Raw genomic sequence first — 21,646 nt, 5'->3', positions numbered from 1 at the left:
CCCCATTGTTCTTGTTGTTTAGTTGCCTTCTTATTAGTTCGGTTACACGGTTAGCTACTTTCAGTCATGTATCGGTATTTCGGGGAGCTGCTGAGCCGCTCTGCGGGTAGTGCCCTGGCCTCGGGGTGCGTTGACTCCGCTCTCCCGGTGTCCTCGTCCCTGATGCGGGTCCGTCGCTATGCCGACGCAGCAGACCAGCCCGACGACCCCAACTTCTTCAGGATGGTCGAGGGCTTCTTTGACCGCGGCGCCAGCATCGTGGAGGACAAGCTGGTGGAGGATCTGAGGACCAGGGAGACCCCCGAGCAGAAGAGGCACCGTGTGCGTGGCATCCTGCGCATCATCAAGCCCTGTAATCACGTCCTGAGCGTGTGTTTCCCCATTAAGAGGGATAACGGAGAGTGGGAGGTGATCGAGGGGTATCGCGCCCAGCACAGCCAGCACAGGACACCCTGCAAAGGAGGTAAGAATTTAGCCAAACCGCCCCAACTGGCCCCTATGTCAGCTAGCTTTAGCCAGCTACTTAGCATTACTTAGCAACACAATTAGGTAGTTAAAAGCGTGAAAAACAAGCAGCTGCTGTCAACAGCTGCTTGTTTTTAAAATTGATAATAGCTGTTTATTTATTCGGTTTATTTTCTGTATTTCCCAACTGCGCAGTGCTCTCATGAGACTTTTGTGCAGTTTACAGTGACCTTCCTGCTCACCTAAAGGTATAATGTTGCAGTAGTTTCTTAGCTTGAAGGTTAGCAGCAAGCTAGCCGTCAAACCGAAGCAGCCCCCATACTTTGTTGGCAGTTCTGAGCCTAAAGCTAGTCTTTTAATGTACAATAATTTTGCCAGTTTCTCACGATCCAGGGATTAAATCTGGTTCAAACTGGATTGTCCAGTTTGTTTCTTCTCATCACTGACCTGGTCTACTCTTATTTGTGTGTCAGATGTATGATGTGATGGAGAGGGCAGCCTTGAAGGCACCAGGCGTTGTGTCATTCAGCATGTCAGGCCTTGGACACCTCCACATTTGCTGCACAAAGGCACTTTTCTGTCAGGAGATCCATACATATGGGGAAAGGCAGGGCAAATACACACAATGTGGTCCTCCTCACTCATTCTGTAGACAAATGCTGTCATTTTGTTTAAACCAGCTTTATGTGCAATGTGTCAACCTTTGACAGAGTATGATGTGTATATATATATGACAGTGACAGAGGTTCAAGGTTCAAAGCAGAGGCATTATGGGCTACAGCTGCAGTGCACTCTGGGTTTTTTTTGTGAATAGAGGGGTATGATGTAGGCCATAGGAAAACAGGAGGTGTGAGAGCTGGGGAGGGGGTGGTTGTATTTCCAGGCACTCCTATTTGTCAGCAGTGTGACAGGTGGGGGAGGGTGCTGTGGAGAGGAGGCTCTCTCAGGAGAAGGAGACCTGCCATTCAGTCAAAGTGCATGTTTGAATGGTGTGGTGCAGACATTGGATTGAATAAAATAAAAATAAAAAATACATATTATATAACTTTCTGAAGTTTTCTGAACTTTCAGAAATATCTATTACAGATTTCCCCTCCAAACCACTTTAGAGTAATGGAGCAGTTAATCTATTTATGAATCACCAGGCTGTCCAGCCAGTTATTAGTGAGGATCACAAAAAGAAACCATTCTGTAAAATCAATAACATTAAAAGAGCGTAATTGCCTCTATCCATCTCATAAAAGCCAGAGGAGAGAAGAGCATCATCACCATCCAAAATCTAGTTTATCATTCACAGTCCTCTTCAGTGTTAGTATTACTAAATATCTTCCCTGCTCTCATTTTACCTAATCCACATTCAAAGTCACAAATCACAGCAAGTTTGAACTTTTGACTCATTTTGATTTAGTGGCAAATTGCCAATATATTTATTGTAGTGTCCCATTAAACAAGTCTGATTGGTGCTTTATGCCAACTTCCTGTAATAGGGGTGGGAGTAAGAGCAGTTATTTTTCAGTGGGTTTAATCATTGATATAGTGCATAGACCCTTAGCCGTGTTAAGATCAAATTGCAAAGTGCAAAGGCTGTTTTTGTGTGCATGTGTAATTCATACACCCCCTTTTCAAAGCCACACTTGGCGACAGCTGCTCTACTGACTGCTGAATGAGCGTCTTAAATTGGGAATATCATGTGGTGTCTGTGTATGGTTGTTCGTACAATCCTAGAAGATAGTGTCTGGAAAGTTGTCCTGTTTTGTAAATGGTAGAAGTCACATGTTTTGTTTAGTCTGCTAAATTCTCAACATCCTTCTCCTTTCTGAAAGTGGAATATATCTGGGTTATTTCCTGTCACTGTTCTTGCATTAAACAAAAGTGCGGAAGTATGCCAACGTTTATTATGGAGGGACACCCCATATGAAAGTTAAAGACATAAATATCTTTCTTTTAACTTTGTCATATACATCAGCTTTACATGTTATTTATTATATTCTGATATTGTTGTTTGAGAGACCACAAACCCTACAGTAGTGTCTTTTCCCCCAAAACAAAAAATGTCGACATCTTTTTACAGTTTGAGAACTGACTGTGGAAATTAAACGGCCCCGACTTCAGTGTGGGCTCGGTTTATTTTCAAAAAAATCTGTCCTCAATTTCAGAGGAATGTGTTTACAGATATGTTTTGGATCTGGTTGCTGTGGTGAACTGTTGGTTGGGGTGGACGAATGAATGAATGGTTGGATGGGTAGACTGCCAGGCTTTTTTCCCTTTAAAAAAAAGAAAAAAAAAAAAAGAAAAGAAAATGTTTTTGATCAGAGAGCTGGATTGTCTTGTGTCAACCCCAAGGTAACTCAGCTGATCTTTGGATTCATGGAAATAAAGATAGAATAGGAGAACCACAGCAGCACTGCTGAAAGTTTGTGCTTTGTTCAGGAAGGTTTAATCTTTTCCTCTGACTGAAATAACACAATCATATCATTACGTGGCACTTGAAGTTGACATCATAGTGGGTGGGGGCTTTTACTTATGCTTCCTTTGTTTTTGCTTCTAGTCGTACACATTTAAAAACTAGAGGGGCACTCTGAGAGCGCAGACCTCCACCGAGGCCCTTTCCAAAAGTAAAAAAAAAAAGTGTAAACCTGCTGACAAAGAGACAAACATAACCTAACCTAACCTAACCTAAGGTAATGACGCACACGGTGCTTTTGTCCCCTTTACAGTAATCTGCCGTGTCCTCATTGTGCTGTTTGCCCTTGGGGTTTCTCTGTGTAAGTTACCTCCTAGAGGAGCTATATTTGGTACCCCACACACACTGTTCCAGTAAGATGGAGTACTGTGGTACATGGCTGTATGGTCTCATGTAACGGCGCAGCACACAGGCTGACTCACACATGTTACCGTGGCGACGGTAGTAAACTCCTGACAACAGGAAGGAATGACTGTAGAGGGGGCGTGGTCAGAATGGAGCGCTGGGATTGGTTCTTTCACCCTCCACCCACCCATCGTTGCTACCGTGACTGCCAGCAGCAAACTGTGATCTCCGACCTGTTCATGTGATCTTGTGTGGTTATGGAGAACATGCTGTGGTTCAGTCCAGTCTTTGAAAGTTCTTTGCTATTCATTTCCTCCTTCTGTTGTTGGGCTGCACATGTCGTAGACTGGAGATGGTTTTAGTGTATTTCCACATGTTGCAGTCTGAACACTTAATCACTATACAAGGCACTTGAACTCATAAACTAGCATATAGTAAAAATACAGTATACATTCATCAAGGGGAGCAATGTGAGTTTTATCAAAAAATGAATAGAGTTGTAAACTCCCCTGTGTTTCCTTCAGGTATCCGTTACAGTGCAGATGTGTCTGTGGATGAGGTCAAAGCCCTTGCCTCTCTGATGACCTACAAGTGCGCTGTTGTCGGTAAGTATTAAAGTCTTAGCATTCCACAATGCCTCCTGCTTGTTATCCCCTGATCTCCATATACTTTTATTATTATTATTATTATTATTATTATTATTGTTGTTGTTGTTGTTGTTTGTCTTACCAAGTTCTTGTAATTTATCCACCTTAAATTTACAACCCTGTCTCCTACATAATTACGTTCCCATACAACTAAACTGCATTCTCAATTACGTTTCGAAGGGAAATGTATTTTCTCCCAGATTATCACACATTAAGAAATGTGAATGTACATGTTATCTAAATGTGGTGTGTGCTTGGCAGAAGCATGTGACTGTTCTTGTTGTTTTTAAGCTGCATTATTCTCTTCCAGATGTGCCATTTGGTGGAGCCAAAGCTGGAGTCAAGATCAACACCAAGAATTACTCTGTAAGCCTCCTCCCCCACACTCCCATGCACATATAGAGAAACATACATGTTTGACTGTATGCTGTAATATGTATAGGAAGGCAACAAAGCCTAAGATAAGCCGGCAGTGATTTGGAGGGATATCAGTTTTCCTGTGTTTCTGTTTCTCACATCCAAACAAACACGGATGATGATTCAAGCCCACTGGAATGCAAAGACCTTTGCTGCTGAATCTTATCCTTTCATTTTGACATTTTTGAATTAATGAGAAGACAGAATGATTTAAAGAGGAATGGCAAAAGAAAGAGAACCAAAAAAAAAGCTTGTTCACATTAAACTGTTGAAGCAGATGGTCAAATGTGTCTTTGTATCTTTCTTTGATTTAGATTTTAGATTTTAAGTTTACGGTTAGGTAAGGTTGCAGGAGCAGTGTCAGTAGGTTATTTTTTCTAAACAATTTTGTCATTTAGCGGACGCTCTTATCCAGAGAGACTTACAGAACTAACTAAATTTTCTTTCTACTAATAATGCCTGCCCTGGATTTTATTAGATTATGGGAAGGGATTTTAGTGCTTCCATTGATGGATACTGTGACAGAACAGACATGAAGGTCTGCTGCCTCACACTTGAGCTGAAGGAAACTCCTAAACAAAAACCTCCAGTGTCTTTAAAATGCCTGAAGCATCTTTCTGAATATCTGTACATGACCCACTGTGTTTGTAGCCCATCTTTCTGTTGAATAACATCCTTGAATGTCTCATTACACTGTAACCAACATGTGTCATGTATACTGTGTCTGTCTGTCGCAGGATAATGAGCTGGAGAAGATTACCAGGAGATTCACTATTGAGCTGGCCAAGAAGGGTTTCATTGGTGAGTTTTTGTATCACCCACAATGTTTAAAATTGTATTTTTATAAGTGGTACTATGAGTATTGATTTGTCACACTGCTTGGCATTCTGTGCGTGACAGTGTCCTTGTCGTTATTTGACTAGGTTAGAAATGGCTGTAGTGGTGAGAGGTGAATGTTTCCACCCAGAGAAGTAAACATTTCCTGTCATCTAGTGCTGTTTATTCAGGTTGGGGTAGCTGAGGGTGTGCCTGAGTCAACTGGAAAGGGAGACAAATAATTATGTTAATGGTCAATATTCTTTATTGTCACTACCATAATACACACTTGGCATTCATGGAAGCAACATGTCAATCTCTATACAACATACAAAATACATATTTAATATATATTAAAAGAAGTCTCTTAAATAATGTTTATATTGTGTTCAGTTCAAACACTGCAAAGAGAGATATACTGTTCTCCTGTGTGCCTGTAGACTGCAATAGTTGTGTCATTTAGTGAGGTTTTATACAAGGGCCTTCACTAGTGTATTTGTTTACATCCTGGAGGCAAAGCAGCACCCACTGCACACATCACTGCCCTGTTCTGTCAGTGTGAGTGTAACGTGGCCTTACTGAGAAAGTCGTCGTAGTCCCATCCTCCACCTCTGCATGTTAATATATATTTATATACATATACCGTTCAACGTGGGAAGTGTGTATTCCTGCACAGTGACTGCCGTGCTTGATTAACTCTCATACCCTTTCTTCCTTCACCAGGACCTGGCATCGATGTCCCGGCCCCAGACATGAGCACAGGAGAGAGGGAAATGTCCTGGATCGCCGACACATACGCCAACACCATCGCACACACTGTAAGTTGTCAGGCATACACAACTAAACTGAAAGACTAGGCCGGTTTTTAGTACGAACGGGCCAAAGCAAGGAATGAGTCACGTATAAAGCATGAGCAGTGGTTTCCTGCCTCTCCCTTTTCCAGCCGACCACTGAGACATTCCTCCTCTCTTAAAAGCGGCTTTATAAACTGAGGCCTGTGTGTGTTTGTGTTATCAGTTAATCATTCTCGTATCAAAGCCTGTCAAACGGCTTATTATTACTGAAGATGGAATATATTTACGCATGTGTGTTCATGTTTATATCTCAGCTGTTTTTATAGGTTTGTTCTGAATAGTCAAAAAGAAGGAGCTGGGAAAAGCCCGCTGCAGTGTTTACACTAGATCTGTGTGATTCATATAGATGAAAAGATTAATCAATAGACAAAAATAATGTCATAATTGAAATCTGTTTTCCAGCAAAAATAATCTCTGACTCCAGCTTCTTTAATGTGAGGATTTGCTGCTCCTTATAAACTGAAGGAGACGATAAAGGAAGCATTAAAGCACCTTTCCTTAGAGAATTCGACCAGCTGTTACCATGGCTGCCACTTGGATACTTCCAGTTAATTTCACTCCTTTAGTAACCTTCCTAAGAAAAAACTCTTCTACTGCAGCCATTTGCCGAAAGTTGAAGCTGATGCTAAAAGGATAGATGCAGTACCACTAATGGCCACTAAAATGTCAGACTGTTTTGAATTTTCTTCAAAAGTAGCAGATTTTCTGTTGAAATAAAAGTTTTGATGTCAGTACTGGTTTTTCTGCTTCTAATGGGTAAATGGTTGCAATTTTGAGCCTCATTGGCGACACTAAGGCTTTAGGAATGGTATGTTTTGGATGGTGTTTCAGCCAACCACACTCAGCCATGGTTGCAGCTTGCTCTCTCAGTTCTTTGCTAGAGTGATAAACCCAAATTGAGCCTTCAAAAGTCTCCTGTGGGCATCATTGGCAATGCTGTGTACATGTTCGTCTTCAGTCTATGGTCCATATGGCCTGATCTTTTCTGTATGCGTGTGCAGGACATCAACGCCCACGCGTGTGTGACAGGAAAGCCCATCAGCCAGGGAGGAATCCACGGACGTATCTCCGCCACCGGTCGTGGAGTTTTCCACGGTATTGAGAACTTCATCAACGAGGCGTCGTACATGAGCATGGTGGGCCTGACACCTGGCTTCCAGGACAAGACCTTTGTCATCCAGGTACGCATAGTAGACGCATTTTGCTCAAGAGGAAATATGAGAAGTGTACTGCACTGAATGAACACACTGGTTCACAGATACTTACAGGATTTAAGTCTTCATTTGAAATCATGATGAGGGGTTTTAGAGCCTCAATCAGAGCCACGCCATCTGCTTTAGCCCAGCTCTGATCTCCTCACCAAGCAGAAAGCAGTGAACCGAAGGAGGTTCCCTTCTTTGTTTATGACAAATGAGAGACTGGGAGCAATTAAACATTAAAATCATGGAAAGATTTAAACTGTAAATCTGTAAGAAGAGAAGTCAATCTGTGGGGTCGAAAGGTCAGCAGTATTCTCCTTAGCAGTTTCACTTCTATTTATCACATGGTAGCTCCTCTACGTGTCATGGACACACACACACACACTCTTAAAACACATATGCCAAACGGACACATGGGTCGTAGCCCCTTAGGCACTGACCTCCGCTTCTTTCCTTGAAAGCTTTCTATAATTACCACGTTTTCGTGACAACAATGTAATCTGGTATTCTTAAAGAGCAACTCTGTATGTGTAACATTCAGACGCATGAAAGAGGAACGTCTTTCCTCTTAGGACTCGTAACCCACATTTAAATATTATTTCCTTGCTTTACGGAGATTTCTTTTAATAAAGAAAACAATAAGAGATGTTGAAAGGGGATGTTTGTAGAGGGGGTAATCGTGTGAGCAGGGCGTCATTGAGGAGGTGAAGTAGTGGTGACAGCAGCTGAATCATGACGTAGAAACTAAACTAATCCCTCTGTTTGTGTGTGTGTGTGTGTGTGTTTGAGGATTACGTTGCACTGAGATTAGATTTTCTTGGAGATTTATTGTTGTGGTATCAAGATCAAACCTGGTGTCTGTTTTTACTCCTATCACACGTCATTTAAAAAATCAGCTTTAAAGTCAACCCTTTTTATCCTTGTCCCTGCAGGTCTGTTAGATCTGAACTACGGGTGAGATATGATGATACTGCATATACCATTAGACGATAGAAATTGAGGAAACTGCAGGCGGAGTTCGGCCCTGCTGTAGAAATGTGTTGCGTGTTACAGATTTTGCTTTTCCAATTATACAGAGTATGCTATCCTTTAAACCTCTGGTAGTCTTTGGCTCAGTATGAATAGTATGTTGGTATGCATAAGTATGAAGTGAAATTTAGTATGTAGTGCGTTCCAATTGCATAGTATGTGGATTTTGTTTACACGAGAAATGCCCAGATGTTTACTATATTAGCAAGAATTTCTCATTGAGCCGTGAGCTTACTGGACATACTCAACCGCTGCCAAAGTGCATTGCGTCTCTTCAGACTGTCCAATGGCGGACTGCGAGACAGATTGTTAAAATAATTAACTGTTGAATGAAACAATTATGAATGATGGCGACTGACGACTGTTAAGAGGAAGAACTTCACATATACTGCATGTACTGTAGAAAACACATTTAACACTAAAATAGCTCTCATTAATTTGCCTTAAAATTATACTGTAACATATTACACAGAGTAGAAGAGACTAAGTTTATTTACATTTGTGATGAATAATTTTCTTCATAAATGTTACGTGAATTTTCAGACTACTAACGTAATGATCGATGCACAGAAGACGTATTGCTTGAGTTTACTTCTTAATTTAGTTGACAGTATGCACAACGTTTGGATTTATTTATTTATTTGCTCCAGTAGGAATCTCTTGCATCTGTGTTTGTTTGTTTATTTATCTTTCCATTTCTATACAAAATATTTTAATGGCACCTTATTCCAGGTAGATGATGATGGTGTAACTCAGACCGGCCACATGGTGGCACCAGAGTATGTTGTTGCATGTCGCTGAACCATATGAGTATGGTTGAGTATAACAGGGTATAACCATTACAAATGTTTACTACTGATATTATTTAATGATTAAAAAGTAATTATCATAGTGATGTAGGACCCTAGTGATTTATTAACTTGCTCCCACTTTTCACAGGGCTTTGGTAATGTGGGTCTCCACTCCATGAGGTACCTGCACAGGTTTGGAGCCAAGTGTGTGGGCATCGGTGAGATTGATGGAGCCATCTACAACTCCGAGGGCATCGACCCCAAACAGCTGGAGGAATACAAACTGGTACCAGCACAACTGCCTTCCCCTCCCTTCTGCCTCCGTCATTTATCTTTTCCCCCTCTGTTTTCTCTTCCCAAAATACTCAAAGTTCTTGTTTATATGACTCCTGCAAATGGCTTTACTGTTCCTGGAAATACATTTCACACTAAAACCATTCAAATAATTTTCTCATGTGTGTGTCTCTTCTCTTTCTGCAGCAACACGGCACCATTGTGGGCTTCCCAGGAGCCAAACCCTACGAAGGGAACATTTTGGAAGCAGACTGTCACATCCTGATCCCTGCTGCTGGAGAGAAGCAGCTTACACGTGTCAACGCCCCCAAGATCAAGGCTAAGGTAAACATTGATTTACCCATGGTGCTGTGCTTTAATTTGTCGTTTGACTCCATATGAGTAAAGACGGGGCAACTTGGTAGCATTCATGTGAAGAGTGTGTTTGTTTTCATGTCTCTTTCAGATCATTGCTGAAGGAGCCAATGGTCCCACCACCCCAGATGCTGACAAGATCTTCCTGGAGAACAACGTCATGGTTATTCCTGTAAGCACAAACACGCACGCTCGGATGGAGAAATGCAAACTACAACATTTTGCATGAAAACATTGGAAACACTTTTTCCATTCAGATATTAAGCGGATTTGAAGTACTCTTTTGAAACTATTCAAAACTCCAATTATATAGATTGTTCCCATCAAGTGAATAAAATGTGATGTTTCTTCCTGCAGGACATGTACCTGAATGCTGGCGGTGTGACAGTGTCTTATTTCGAGTGGCTGAAGAATCTCAACCATGTCAGCTATGGAAGACTGACCTTCAAATATGAGAGGGACTCAAACTACCACCTGCTCAGTGAGTACAGGACTGCTGCTTACTTCCTCAATAACATGCAGACTAGCTCTTTTTTTTTATTTATTTATTTTTTCTGTCCTTTACTTATTCATTATCTCTCATGAGGTGGGAGGGTGGCTGGTTGGGTGGGGTGGGGTGACCTGGCTGTTTTTATGGTCAATTATGCAATTAATGCTGATAAGGTGGGTGGCTGGACATTATCGTAGTGTACCGGCCTACCCGTAATATACCATGTCTACCTCCCTGCTTCACTCTGTTATGTGTGAAAACCTTTTACTGCAGCAAGAGATTAAAGTTAAAAAACTTTAACTTTTGGGGATGCTACTTTGAGTCACTACGTATGGAACATACATGAGTCTGACTTGTGAAGCACTTTGTGTTGCATTCTGTGCATGAAAGGTGCTATATAAATAAAGTCCATCCATTCATGTTGTTTCAGTACATGCTGTGGTTACTGAAATAATCTTTTACAAAATAATTTTCTTAAAGTCTACAAAAATGATGTGACAACTTATCTTTTTTAATCTAGCTGTACAGGTTACTTGGCTGTTATACATCACTGACGAGGCTGATAATGTATTTTTAAATATTCAAAGAATAATTAGTTTTTAATTTAACTGTAAGAAATAGAAACACAAATCTAAATAACAATTCAGTCAACAATAATTTAAAGGACAAATAGACGTATTCTTACTGAATCTATGGCCTCTTTTTTTTTTTATACTCTCCGTCTTGATCACATGCAGCCAATCCTACAACGGCACAATCATTCTCCCCATGTATGGTCATATATCACAAATTAATTATTTTAAACTTGAAGAACTAGTTTATACATCAGGGTGTGTCTTCACTGGTATTTGTTATCAATTCAGAAACACATGTCATTTAGCAGACGCTCTTATCCAGAGCGACTTGCAGTGAACTAACTACAGGGACAGTCTGGAGCAACTTGGGGTTAAAGTGCCTTGCTCAGGGGCACAATGGTGGCAGCCCTGGTATTGAACTCACAACCATCCAGTGTTCCACTAGGCCATCACCACCTCTTTAATTTCTCCTTTCCTTCTCTTCTAGTGTCTGTGCAGGAAAGTTTAGAGAGGAAGTTTGGCAAGCAGGGAGGGCCCATCCCTGTCGTACCTACTGCTGACTTCCAGGCCCGAGTTGCTGTGAGTAACATCTGCCGAAACACACACGTATCCATGCAGAAACTCGTGCTGACCTCTCCCACCTACTCATAACGTATGAAAGCTAACTGTCAGCCATATGAATGGAAACAATACAACCTTAAATAGTGTTACAAACTCACTCAGTATTGTGTGACAAAGTGTAATTACGATCCGACATCATCCTGTTTTAAGATGGTGACTTGACTAAATATTTTACTATAGCTGTATGAGGTCGCTGCTGAGACCATTCGAAACTACAAACCTGTAGACAAGACTTGGCTGGAATTTATTCTGCTGCTATCATCATACAATTAGTGATGCACAGACTTATATGTCTCATTGATTTTGTGCCGTCTACATTTTGTGTGTGTTATTTGCGGTGGACACGACAAATAAAAATGTTGGCCTGTGTACATCGGTACATTCCTACAACTTGTATAACTGTCAGTATATTTTAGTTTATTTACTGTGAAAAGAATACACATGTAGCGTCAACACAATACGCACGGTAACACACAGTAAGTTAAGTAATATTTCATACTTCATATGTTATCTGCTCTTCTGTAGCCTACCGACTAATATTTTAGGAAGATAATGACTCGTATCGCTTTGCTACCACTTGATACTCTCATATGATGTTACTCTGTTGGCCTGAAAGGTGCGCAACACCTCATACTGGAAATACTCGATAAGTTTAGAAGTCCATCCCCGGATACACAGACGCAATACAACACTCGAACCTTCAAAGATATTTTTTTATTTTCTACTGGAGGACATTCCTACAATACACAAAGGCAGTAGGAGTGTCCCAAACGTTCTCTAATCAAAGAAAGATATTTTAAAGCCTTTTATTGCTCTTGATTGACACTGTGCTCACAAGGACCTGTACACCTGGAATAACAAACACGATGTATGTAAAAAACGATGACAAATTCCCATCACAAGTTGCCAGAGCCAGGTTGGGTTCTAAAAAAGAAAAGTATTTCTGTTCATATGAGAAGGTCCAAATTCTCAATGATAGAATCATGCAACCAAGCTTATGTTTGTTATTGTTAATAACAATACATTTTCTGTATCTTCCCTTGCAGGGTGCCTCTGAGAAGGATATTGTTCACTCTGGGTTGGCCTACACCATGGAGAGATCTGCCAGGGTAAGTGATCGTACGGGACACAACAGTCCAGGCTGTTTTAGTGCAGAGTCAACATATTATTTACAATATCGATAAATGTGTGAACTTTCACGTTGTCTAAAATATGTCAAAGTTGTACTGTTAGATACTTGCCCAAAGTATGTCCGTACCAGATTACAAGACTTTACATCAATCAGAACAAATATTGTGGCATTTTTTCTTCTCACACTAAAGATATCATTGAGCATAAATGGGCTAATATGGTGAACACTATGGAAACTCTGTTCCAAGTTCCCTTTAACTCATAATTTGACCTTCTTTTTGAAATTATTCCCAAAAATGAAATGTGCGACGGTGACTTATTCTAATTTCTAACAACGCATAACTAAAGGAACGGTTGTGCATGCCGGCACTTAACCTCAACAAGTGGGCAACTCCTGCTCTAGTGTAGTTGGTTGTTAATAGTTCTTATACAGCTCTATCCTTCAAGGGTAGCCATCTGAGTTGATGCTGTTAGGCCAACATAGTGAAACATGTACTCTTCTGCCTTTCTAGCAAATCATGCGCACAGCAAGCAAGTACAACCTGGGTCTGGATCTCCGGACGGCCGCCTACGTCAACGCCATCGAGAAGGTCTTCAAAGTGTACAACGAGGCGGGGCTTACCTTCACATAAATGGCTAATCACGATCCACACCCCCCCGCCCTCCTGCTATTGATAACCCTCTAGGGCCTTCAAAACATATCACTGTTTACCGCTGCTCCTTGGCTCTTTCTCTCTCTCTCACACACACACACACACACACACACACACACACACACACACACACACACACACACACACACACACACACACACACACACACACAGGCTATCCTGGTATATTCCCTGTGATCTTTGTGCTGCCATTATACTGTATCTGCATCTCTGTTTTAATGTTGCCCTGTTCTTGTTTTGGCCTGAGGTTATATTGAGGAAAAAGCAGACAGAGTACAATCCTGTCCCTCGCTCCGCCCTCATATAAACATTCATGATATTGTTGTATGGCAGTCATGTTCAGAGCACCCATTATGTGATCTCGGAGTGCACGCGTGACCCTCCTGCGGCGATGGTTTCAGTTGACAGCACTACAGATGCCTTATTTCAGAGAGTTCTGCTCTAAAAGGGAGACGGCCACTTAAATGTAACTTTAATTATAAGGGATTTAGATTTAACTTCATAAGAATAAAAGATAATAGTCATTGTATTACTCGTCGTCTCACTCTTCAGGTGTAAAGGTTAGTAGTTCAATTGCCAAAGTTAAACATTACAAACAAGGATCCTTTTTTTTTTACTGGCCGATATTTGAGATGCTCTTCCCCTCCCTTTTTCCTGCTTTCGCGTTCCTTTATCTCGTATTAAAAGCTGCTTCTCCCTGACCCCAAGAAAGAGGATCAGGGAGGGCGCGAGGTGTCACTGTGATCGCCCGTCCCCTGGTTGAATTCTCCTCAGTTATAATCGTCCAGTTCCTCAACATTGAAGTTATTTTGGAGGAAATTACTTTTTACTTTAGTTCATTTTTTTGGAAACCAATAAAATGTTCAGAAAAAGATATTGTGTCATCAGTTTATTTTCATACTATACTGCAACAAACAGGGGCGGACTGTGAAAGACGTCAAAGGTGTGTGTGACTGAGTGACTTTCAGAAAAGATGCTCCAGCAGATCTTGTTAAACAGAGTTCTGCTGCACCTGATCGCTCAGACCTGGAAGAGGGAACTACACAGAAACACACAACAGGTGGTGGAAAAACTACACCGAGAAGGATCAACAGTTTGCATACTATAATATGACTTTTGTAAAAGAAATTATATAATAAAAAATATGACACATTTTTTAGGACTTACTTCACTATATATTTTAACATTTTTATGACATAATATAACTTCAAAAGACATTTGTATAAAATACTTTACAATGACCTTTTATAGCAACCTTTTAGGACTTTTTCTGACTTCCTAAACTATATTTGTTCTGACACTATATGTCAGTTTTTGTGACATGCTATAAAATGACTGATATGACTTTGCTGACTGGAGTGGGTTGGGAATGCAAAGGCCCTCTACAAGAAGGGCCAGAGCTGGCTCTACTTCCTGCAGAGGCTCAGAGTGGCGAGTGAGATCATTGCTGCCGGTCGCCATCACACTTTTCAATTCATCCCACTCTGACTGGACATCAGAGGACTGAGAGGATGCTGAGGTCGATGATGGTAGATGATGATGGTGTAACTCAGACCGGCCACATGGTGGCACCAGAGTATGTTGTTGCATGTCGCTGAACCATATGAGTATGGTTGAGTATAACAGGGTATAACCATTACAAATGTTTACTACTGATATTATTTAATGATTAAAAAGTAATTATCATAGTGATGTAGGACCCTAGTGATTATTAACTTGCTCCCACTTTTCACAGGGCTTTGGTAATGTGGGTCTCCACTCCATGAGGTACCTGCACAGGTTTGGAGCCAAGTGTGTGGGCATCGGTGAGATTGATGGAGCCATCTACAACTCCGAGGGCATCGACCCCAAACAGCTGGAGGAATACAAACTGGTACCAGCACAACTGCCTTCCCCTCCCTTCTGCCTCCTTTCTTCTCATGAGTGTGTCTCTTCTCTTTCTGCAGCAACACGCCACCATTGTGGGCTTCCCAGGAGCCAAACCCTAATTTGTCGTTTGACTCCACATGAGTAAAGACGGGGCAACTTGGTAGCATTCATGTGAAGAGTGTGTTTGTTTTCATGTCTCTTTCAGATCATTGCTGAAGGAGCCAATGGTCCCACCACCCCAGATGCTGACAAGATCTTCCTGGAGAACAACGTCATGGTTATTCCTGGTTATTCCATTACAACATTTTGCATGAAAACATTGGAAACACTTTTTCCATTCAGATATTAAGCGGATTTGAAGTAATCTTTTGAAACTATTCAAAACTCAATAATTCAAAATGATGTAGATTGTTCCCATCAGTTCAGTTCAAGTGAATAAAATGGTTCCTTAACGGGCCTACGAAGTGATAAACATGAATTTCTACTGATGATAGTAAATTCTATTTGTGTTGTAAATAGATGGTATTTATGACACAATGATCGCAGTAGTTAATAAATTATGATTTAGTATGTCGACCACCGATGTTTACATTGCCGCTACCGGAAACACCCGACACCGTGTTCTGACGTCACAAGTAGAACAGTCCACCAGTTGAATACACAGACAGCACTGGCAGAAGCGGCAGACGTGGCGATGTCGGACTCTGGCTCGGATATTTCGACACAATCGAGTGACAGTGAATCGTCAATAGACTCGTTGCACCTTCAAGAAGAGGAGTTTATTGAAGAGGATGCCGGTGTCGTGGATTTAGATCATGCGGGCGAGTTTAACGTGGTGGAAACAGAGCAGCTGGAGACACAGTGTTCAAGATGGAGACACAGACGGGAGCGAACATACGGATGATGGTGACGGTGATCCTGGATTTGGCGGAGATCCTGTGCGACAACAGAACACAGACAGGTATATACATTTGACTATAATTCATAGAACTTCTCAATATATAGTAAATACATCATAATAAAACGTAACATTATCCTCGATCGTAAATAGATCACAAGCTATCCTATATCGAGTCGATAGCTTGGTTTCTTTGAATTGTTATGAACCCGTCTGGTTGTCCGCAAATTGCTCGATCCCTAAATATTCAATTACTTCTCTACTTGGACACATCGACGTCTGTAAAGCTTGATAACTTGATTCTTTCTCATAGTTTCTGCAGTTGTTGTATCGTTGTGTCTGATGTCAAACGTCATATATTACGAGGCTGTATATAAAGCATTAGCTATTAGCTAACAAACAGACCGGAGGACAGCGCTGGATTATAAAGTATAGTCTGTATACTGACCGTCTCACGGCTGCCTATAGTAGCCGGAACACTTACCAGATGTTCATGGAAGTTACGATGTCGTAACTTTACGAGACTTACGTGAAACGGGTAACAAGTTGCTACTAGATAGATCCGACCTCCGTACGACCCTAACAGGCTTATGAGCTGCTTACGAGCCTGTCGTGAACACAGGCATATATGTATGAAATTAAGATGACGTTAATATTGGCCTTTTTTCTGGATATTGCATACTGTGTACATGTCCTTACCACTCTTCTTTTGTACAATTAGGTGTACATGTGAAAACTGTACAATTATGGAAGCAATTGAAGAGCTGCTGCCAAGAAAAGGATGTCATGGAGGAACTCAATGAATATGAGGGACATGGTGCAAACATAACCTGCATAACAGATCACCCAGGATTCAAATCAAAGTGTCTGGATGTTTGGGTGTTGCAGACAGCCTACCAAAGGTATTCGAAGAGGGACAGACAACAAGCAGGTGATCAGCCACGTAATGAATAAGTTATGTGTGTACAAATGTGTAGAGCTCAGAAACTTTGATGCATTTATGGGGAGTCGAATGGTCACTCTGGCAAAGTTACAGAATACATAGATAAATAAGCAAATAAGGTTGAAGTGATTACCATTGACATGTATTATCTTGTATGTTACATAATGTATCACTATGTGGCATACCGCCAGCTGTCGAGATTCTGCCGGGGAATACTTAGTAAGAACCACAGAATGCCATCATGTGCCATTCAAAAGATCTGTGCTACGTTTCCATCTGACAACTACACGTCGTTCAAGCATCAGCACTTTATTAGAGTCAATAACAAAACACAATGTCAGTTCAGTGATTGAATCTGCTTCTATACAGCACAACAGCATCCCTCTTGTTTGGTTCTTCCACCGACTGCTGAGTGGATCTGGGACTTCGAAAGGTTCCTCATCAACTATGTCTTGGCACAAAGCGTAGAGTCTCGGTCAAGAGTTCAGTAACATACTCTGCAAAAAATATGTTTTATAATCAAGCAATATATATAATATGTATGTATGTATGTATGTATGTATGTATGTATATATATATTATGATGCTGACCTTTGGAACAACCAACTTGGATTGGAACTTGCAGTCCAGCTGACCTGACACGTGGTCGCTCCTGCATGGACTTGTGGTGTGTCCGTGAAGGGGGATCCGTCTGCACAGCAATTTCTTTCTGACATATCTGAAATGTACAAAACACAACTTTACTAATAAATCTTTCAAACTAGCTTGAAATTGTATTGCATGTTTATACATGTCTGCGTAAAGAAAATATCTAATAACATTCATAACAAAATATGTGGTTGAATTGATTGAGAGAGCAATGATATCAAATGAAACAAATATATGAATTATGTACATGCATGTGGTGATTGTATTTTTAACACGTCATGTGCAGGTCTACTGGTACTACAACTGTAATGTACAGATGACGTACAGTCTGTATACTTACTGTTGTACACACAGGCTTCCTCCCCAGTGTGGATGTCCAATAGATGGTCGCTGATCATACAGGTATCCTCAGTTCTGTCAGATGGCTTCATTCACCAATGTTTCAATACCTCTGTAATAATAGGGTGATAGTTAAACGTTAAATAGACTCACGCTTTTACCCAAACTACAGAATAAAATGGGGAAGCTTGTTATAAACATTGAATCTATACTTAATTACGCTAATGAAGTGTAATTAGCTAAAGTTATTAATACTACAAACAATAACACAGATATCGACTAGGGCCCTGGTGTAAACTCGTTACATACAGTAGGCCTAGACCGATTATGGCTCTATGTTTGAAACAATAAATACAGTAAACAAGTAGCACGGCTTACCTTTGCTCTCTCCCTTTTGGCGAATGCATTTTGTCGTCTCTTTGGTGGAGGACTCTGCACCGGCGGACATGTTTGAGTTGGCGTGCCGGCTTGTGCTGGCTGGGGTCTCGGCAGTATTGTAGGCACAGCATCTGCGTTCACTTTTAAATTCTTTTTGAATCTCATTTCCTTGGCGAGCATAGTTTGTTCGAAACACGATCTCTCAAAGTGCTGCCCACAAATCGTCGGTTTCATCGACGCACTTGGCTTGTCTATAAACGCGACATTTTATCCTCTTTTGGCCACAGAAAGCTAGATTTGGAGACGGCCCCACATCCCCATACAACACATCGCTTCACAATTATCCTTGGCGATCGATTGTTGTCCGTTCTTTCTCGTAATAATTAACAGCAGTCTTTGCTGGACGCTTCAACGCAGACGAACACTGGCGGCGGCTGTAACGCAGACGAACACGGCCGGCGGCTGTAACGCAGACGAACACTGGCGGTGGCTGTATTCTACTTGTGACGTCATCGCCCGAACATTGCCGAAGTGGATGCTCTCGGCGCAGCGATCGATTGTTGATAGCGGAAGTCATTTTTATGCTGTTATGATCGTGATTTATTACGAATACATCAATAATAAAAAAAATATATGACACATTTCACAATAGATGTGCAACCTCTATCATATACCAGCCCAACAACACTGACGAAATATCATTTCGTAGGCCCTTTAAAGGTCAAAACAAATGACACGTTTGAGTCTCTAGAACATTTTTACATTTTTCACTGTGTTGGCAACTTAAGACTTAATCAACTTCTGACTGAGTGATGGCTTCCTACATCAACACTGGCCTAACTTTGCCACAAATGCGTCTGTTTGTTATTTCACATGAAAGATTTCTCATTTCTCTTTGATGATGTCACATACTTTTGAGCACCAATCAGGAGTTTGTGGAGCTGTTTGTGCATCCAGTCCTGACGGAGCACATTATCTGAGTTTTGTTGAGAGTTAAACTCTTGTTACTGATTATTTGCTCATGAATATTTAATGTTACAGCACAAAATGCTAAATATTATATATGTAAATATAATATAAATATAATATCATGTAAACAATAATCCAGCCTTTATTGTTTAAGCAACAGGTTTTTACTTCTTACACGTTTCCTCAAACATATTAAAGATATTGATTTCACAAAAGCATTTAATTTAAAGTTTATTCCAGTGTCTTTTAGTTGAAGACAAAACATTTTATTCCCAATTCAAAATTTAAAAAGAGTACAAGGTAAATCACAGATAATTCTACACACACAGAAGTGAGGACCGAACAGGCAGATGTCTGATGACTCTGTGATGTTTCTTCCTGCAGGACATGTACCTGAATGCTGGCGGTGTGACAGTGTCTTATTTCGAGTGTCTGAAGAATCTCAACCATGTCAGCTCTGGAAGACTGACCTTCAAATATGAGAGGGACTCAAACTACCACCTGCTCAGTGAGTACAGGACTGCTCCTTACTTCCTCAATAACATGCAGACAGACTAACGTGTGCTCGGGTCATAAGACACAATCAGAGGACACATTAACATTACATATTTATCCAAAACGATATATAAACACCAGAAACAGAAAGTGTACAGATATATAGTGCACGAGAAATGTTATTTTTTTTGTCTTTACTTATTCATCAGACATTATTTCCAATAAACTTGGGGGAAGAAGTGTGGGGTGAACTTTGGCTCATAACGGAATTCTTCCTCATAACACTGTTCTTCCTCAGAACACTGTTCTTCCTCATCAGACTGTTCTGCCATTTGGCCATAGCGTGGCTTGACTTTGCTTTTCATTTCTTCAAAATCTCCCTCAAACCTCTTCCTTAGATCTTTGCCACGTACCTTAACTGTTACACTTGAATAGAAAGTTATGGTGCCTTGCCTGGACTTGAGTCTGATTTTATCGTTCTGTTGGATTTCTTCTAATTCAGGATACCAACTCTTCACTACATCCTGCCATTTTCTTACATGTGTACTATAGAAAACAAGATCCTTCATTTTACCATCTGTACGTCTACTATTAAAGAGCGTGTCTTTATTCTCATGCAGCTGTCTCTCTTGGAGCGTGTCCTTGTCACATCTTCTAGAGAATTCAAATTCACGAGCAGCCATCTATATTAAAACAAAAAAAAGAACCATTGTTTTTGGTGAATTAACATGCTATTGATAAATGGTACAACACATTCAGCACTCAGACTTGCTGTGGTGGTATACCTTGTGTTTCTCTTGGCGTTTCGATGCTCTGGATTTCTCAGCGGGATGGTGGATACTCCGATTCTACAGCTGCTTCCTGAAGCCACAAAACAAACCTCAGATCAGGATTTGCATCAGATACGGCCGTTATAAAGTCTGGCCTACCCGTAATATACCATGTCTACCTCCCTGCTTCACTCTGTTATGTGTGAAAACCTTTTACTGCAGCAAGAGATTAAAGTTAAAAAACTTTAACTTTTGGGGATGCCACTTTGAGTCACTACGTATGGAACATACATGAGTCTGACTTGTGAAGCACTTTGTGTTGCATTCTGTGCATGAAAGGTGCTATATAAATAAAGTCCATCCATTCATGTTGTTTCAGTACATGCTGTGGTTACTGAAATAATCTTTTACAAAATAATTTTCTTAAAGTCTACAAAAATGATGTGACAACTTATCTTTTTTTATCTAGTTGTACAGGTTACTTGGCTGTTATACATCACTGACGAGGCTGATAATGTATTTTTAAATATTCAAAGAATAATTAGTTTTTAATTTAACTGTAAGAAACAGAAACACAAATCTAAATAACAATTCAGTCAACAATAATTTAAAGGACAAATAGACGTATTCTTACTGAATCTATGGCGGTTCCGGCAGTGTTGGTGATGTCGCTGTGTAAATTCGGCGTAAGCTGGTGTGAACTCTGTCCAAGAGAAAAGACCTCTGCGGAAACTTCTGTCCCCTCTTTTTTTTTATACTCTCCGTCTTGATCTCATGCAGCCAATCCTACAACGGCACAATCATTCTCCCCATGTATGGTCATATATCACAAATTAATTATTTTAAACTTGAAGATCTAGTTTATACATCAGGGTGTGTCTTCACTGGTATTTGTTATCAATTCAGAAACACCTGTCAAAATGTTGGCCTGTGTACATCGGTACATTCCTACAACTTGTATAACTGTCAGTATATTTTAGTTTATTTAATGTGAAAAGAATATACATGTAGCGTCAACACAGTACGCACGGTAACACACAGTAAGTTAAGTAATATTTCATACTTCATATGTTATCTGCTCTTCTGTAGCCTACCGACTAATATTTTAGGAAGATAATGACTCGTATCGCTTTGCTACCACTAGATACTCTCATATGATGTTACTCTGTTGG

General features: G+C 40.6%; 1 protein-coding gene and 1 long non-coding RNA gene across 2 annotated transcripts in view; one reads left to right on the top strand and one right to left on the bottom strand.

Annotated features, from left to right (window-relative positions):
- The window catches only part of LOC115024359 (glutamate dehydrogenase, mitochondrial), a 14,140-nt gene extending 101 nt beyond the window's left edge, over positions 1–14,039 (top strand). The window contains exons 1-13 of the mRNA XM_029455842.1: positions 1–463; positions 3,799–3,879; positions 4,232–4,287; positions 5,076–5,139; positions 5,878–5,972; positions 7,010–7,189; positions 9,176–9,313; positions 9,508–9,645; positions 9,767–9,847; positions 10,033–10,156; positions 11,228–11,319; positions 12,408–12,470; positions 13,005–14,039. The exon at positions 1–463 is cut by the window's left edge and continues 101 nt beyond it. Coding sequence (XP_029311702.1) covers positions 67–463; positions 3,799–3,879; positions 4,232–4,287; positions 5,076–5,139; positions 5,878–5,972; positions 7,010–7,189; positions 9,176–9,313; positions 9,508–9,645; positions 9,767–9,847; positions 10,033–10,156; positions 11,228–11,319; positions 12,408–12,470; positions 13,005–13,124 — 1,629 coding nt within the window. The 5' untranslated portion in view covers positions 1–66 and the 3' untranslated portion in view covers positions 13,125–14,039. The remainder of the gene's footprint in view (positions 464–3,798; positions 3,880–4,231; positions 4,288–5,075; positions 5,140–5,877; positions 5,973–7,009; positions 7,190–9,175; positions 9,314–9,507; positions 9,646–9,766; positions 9,848–10,032; positions 10,157–11,227; positions 11,320–12,407; positions 12,471–13,004) is intronic.
- Positions 14,040–19,431: 5,392 nt separating this feature from the next.
- LOC115024362 (uncharacterized) lies at positions 19,432–21,576 on the bottom strand. Its single transcript, XR_003834115.1, has 3 exons — positions 21,109–21,576; positions 20,490–20,565; positions 19,432–20,387 (listed from the first exon to the last, which is right to left on the bottom strand). It is a non-coding gene; the product is annotated as an uncharacterized LOC115024362 (long non-coding RNA).
- Between the last annotated feature and the right edge of the window lie 70 nt (positions 21,577–21,646).

This window comes from Cottoperca gobio, chromosome 19 (assembly GCF_900634415.1).
Source record: "Cottoperca gobio chromosome 19, fCotGob3.1, whole genome shotgun sequence".
NCBI lineage: Eukaryota > Metazoa > Chordata > Actinopteri > Perciformes > Bovichtidae > Cottoperca > Cottoperca gobio.
The sequence above is the reverse complement of the archived record's forward strand: the minus strand, read 5'-3'. Positions and strand labels throughout refer to the sequence as shown.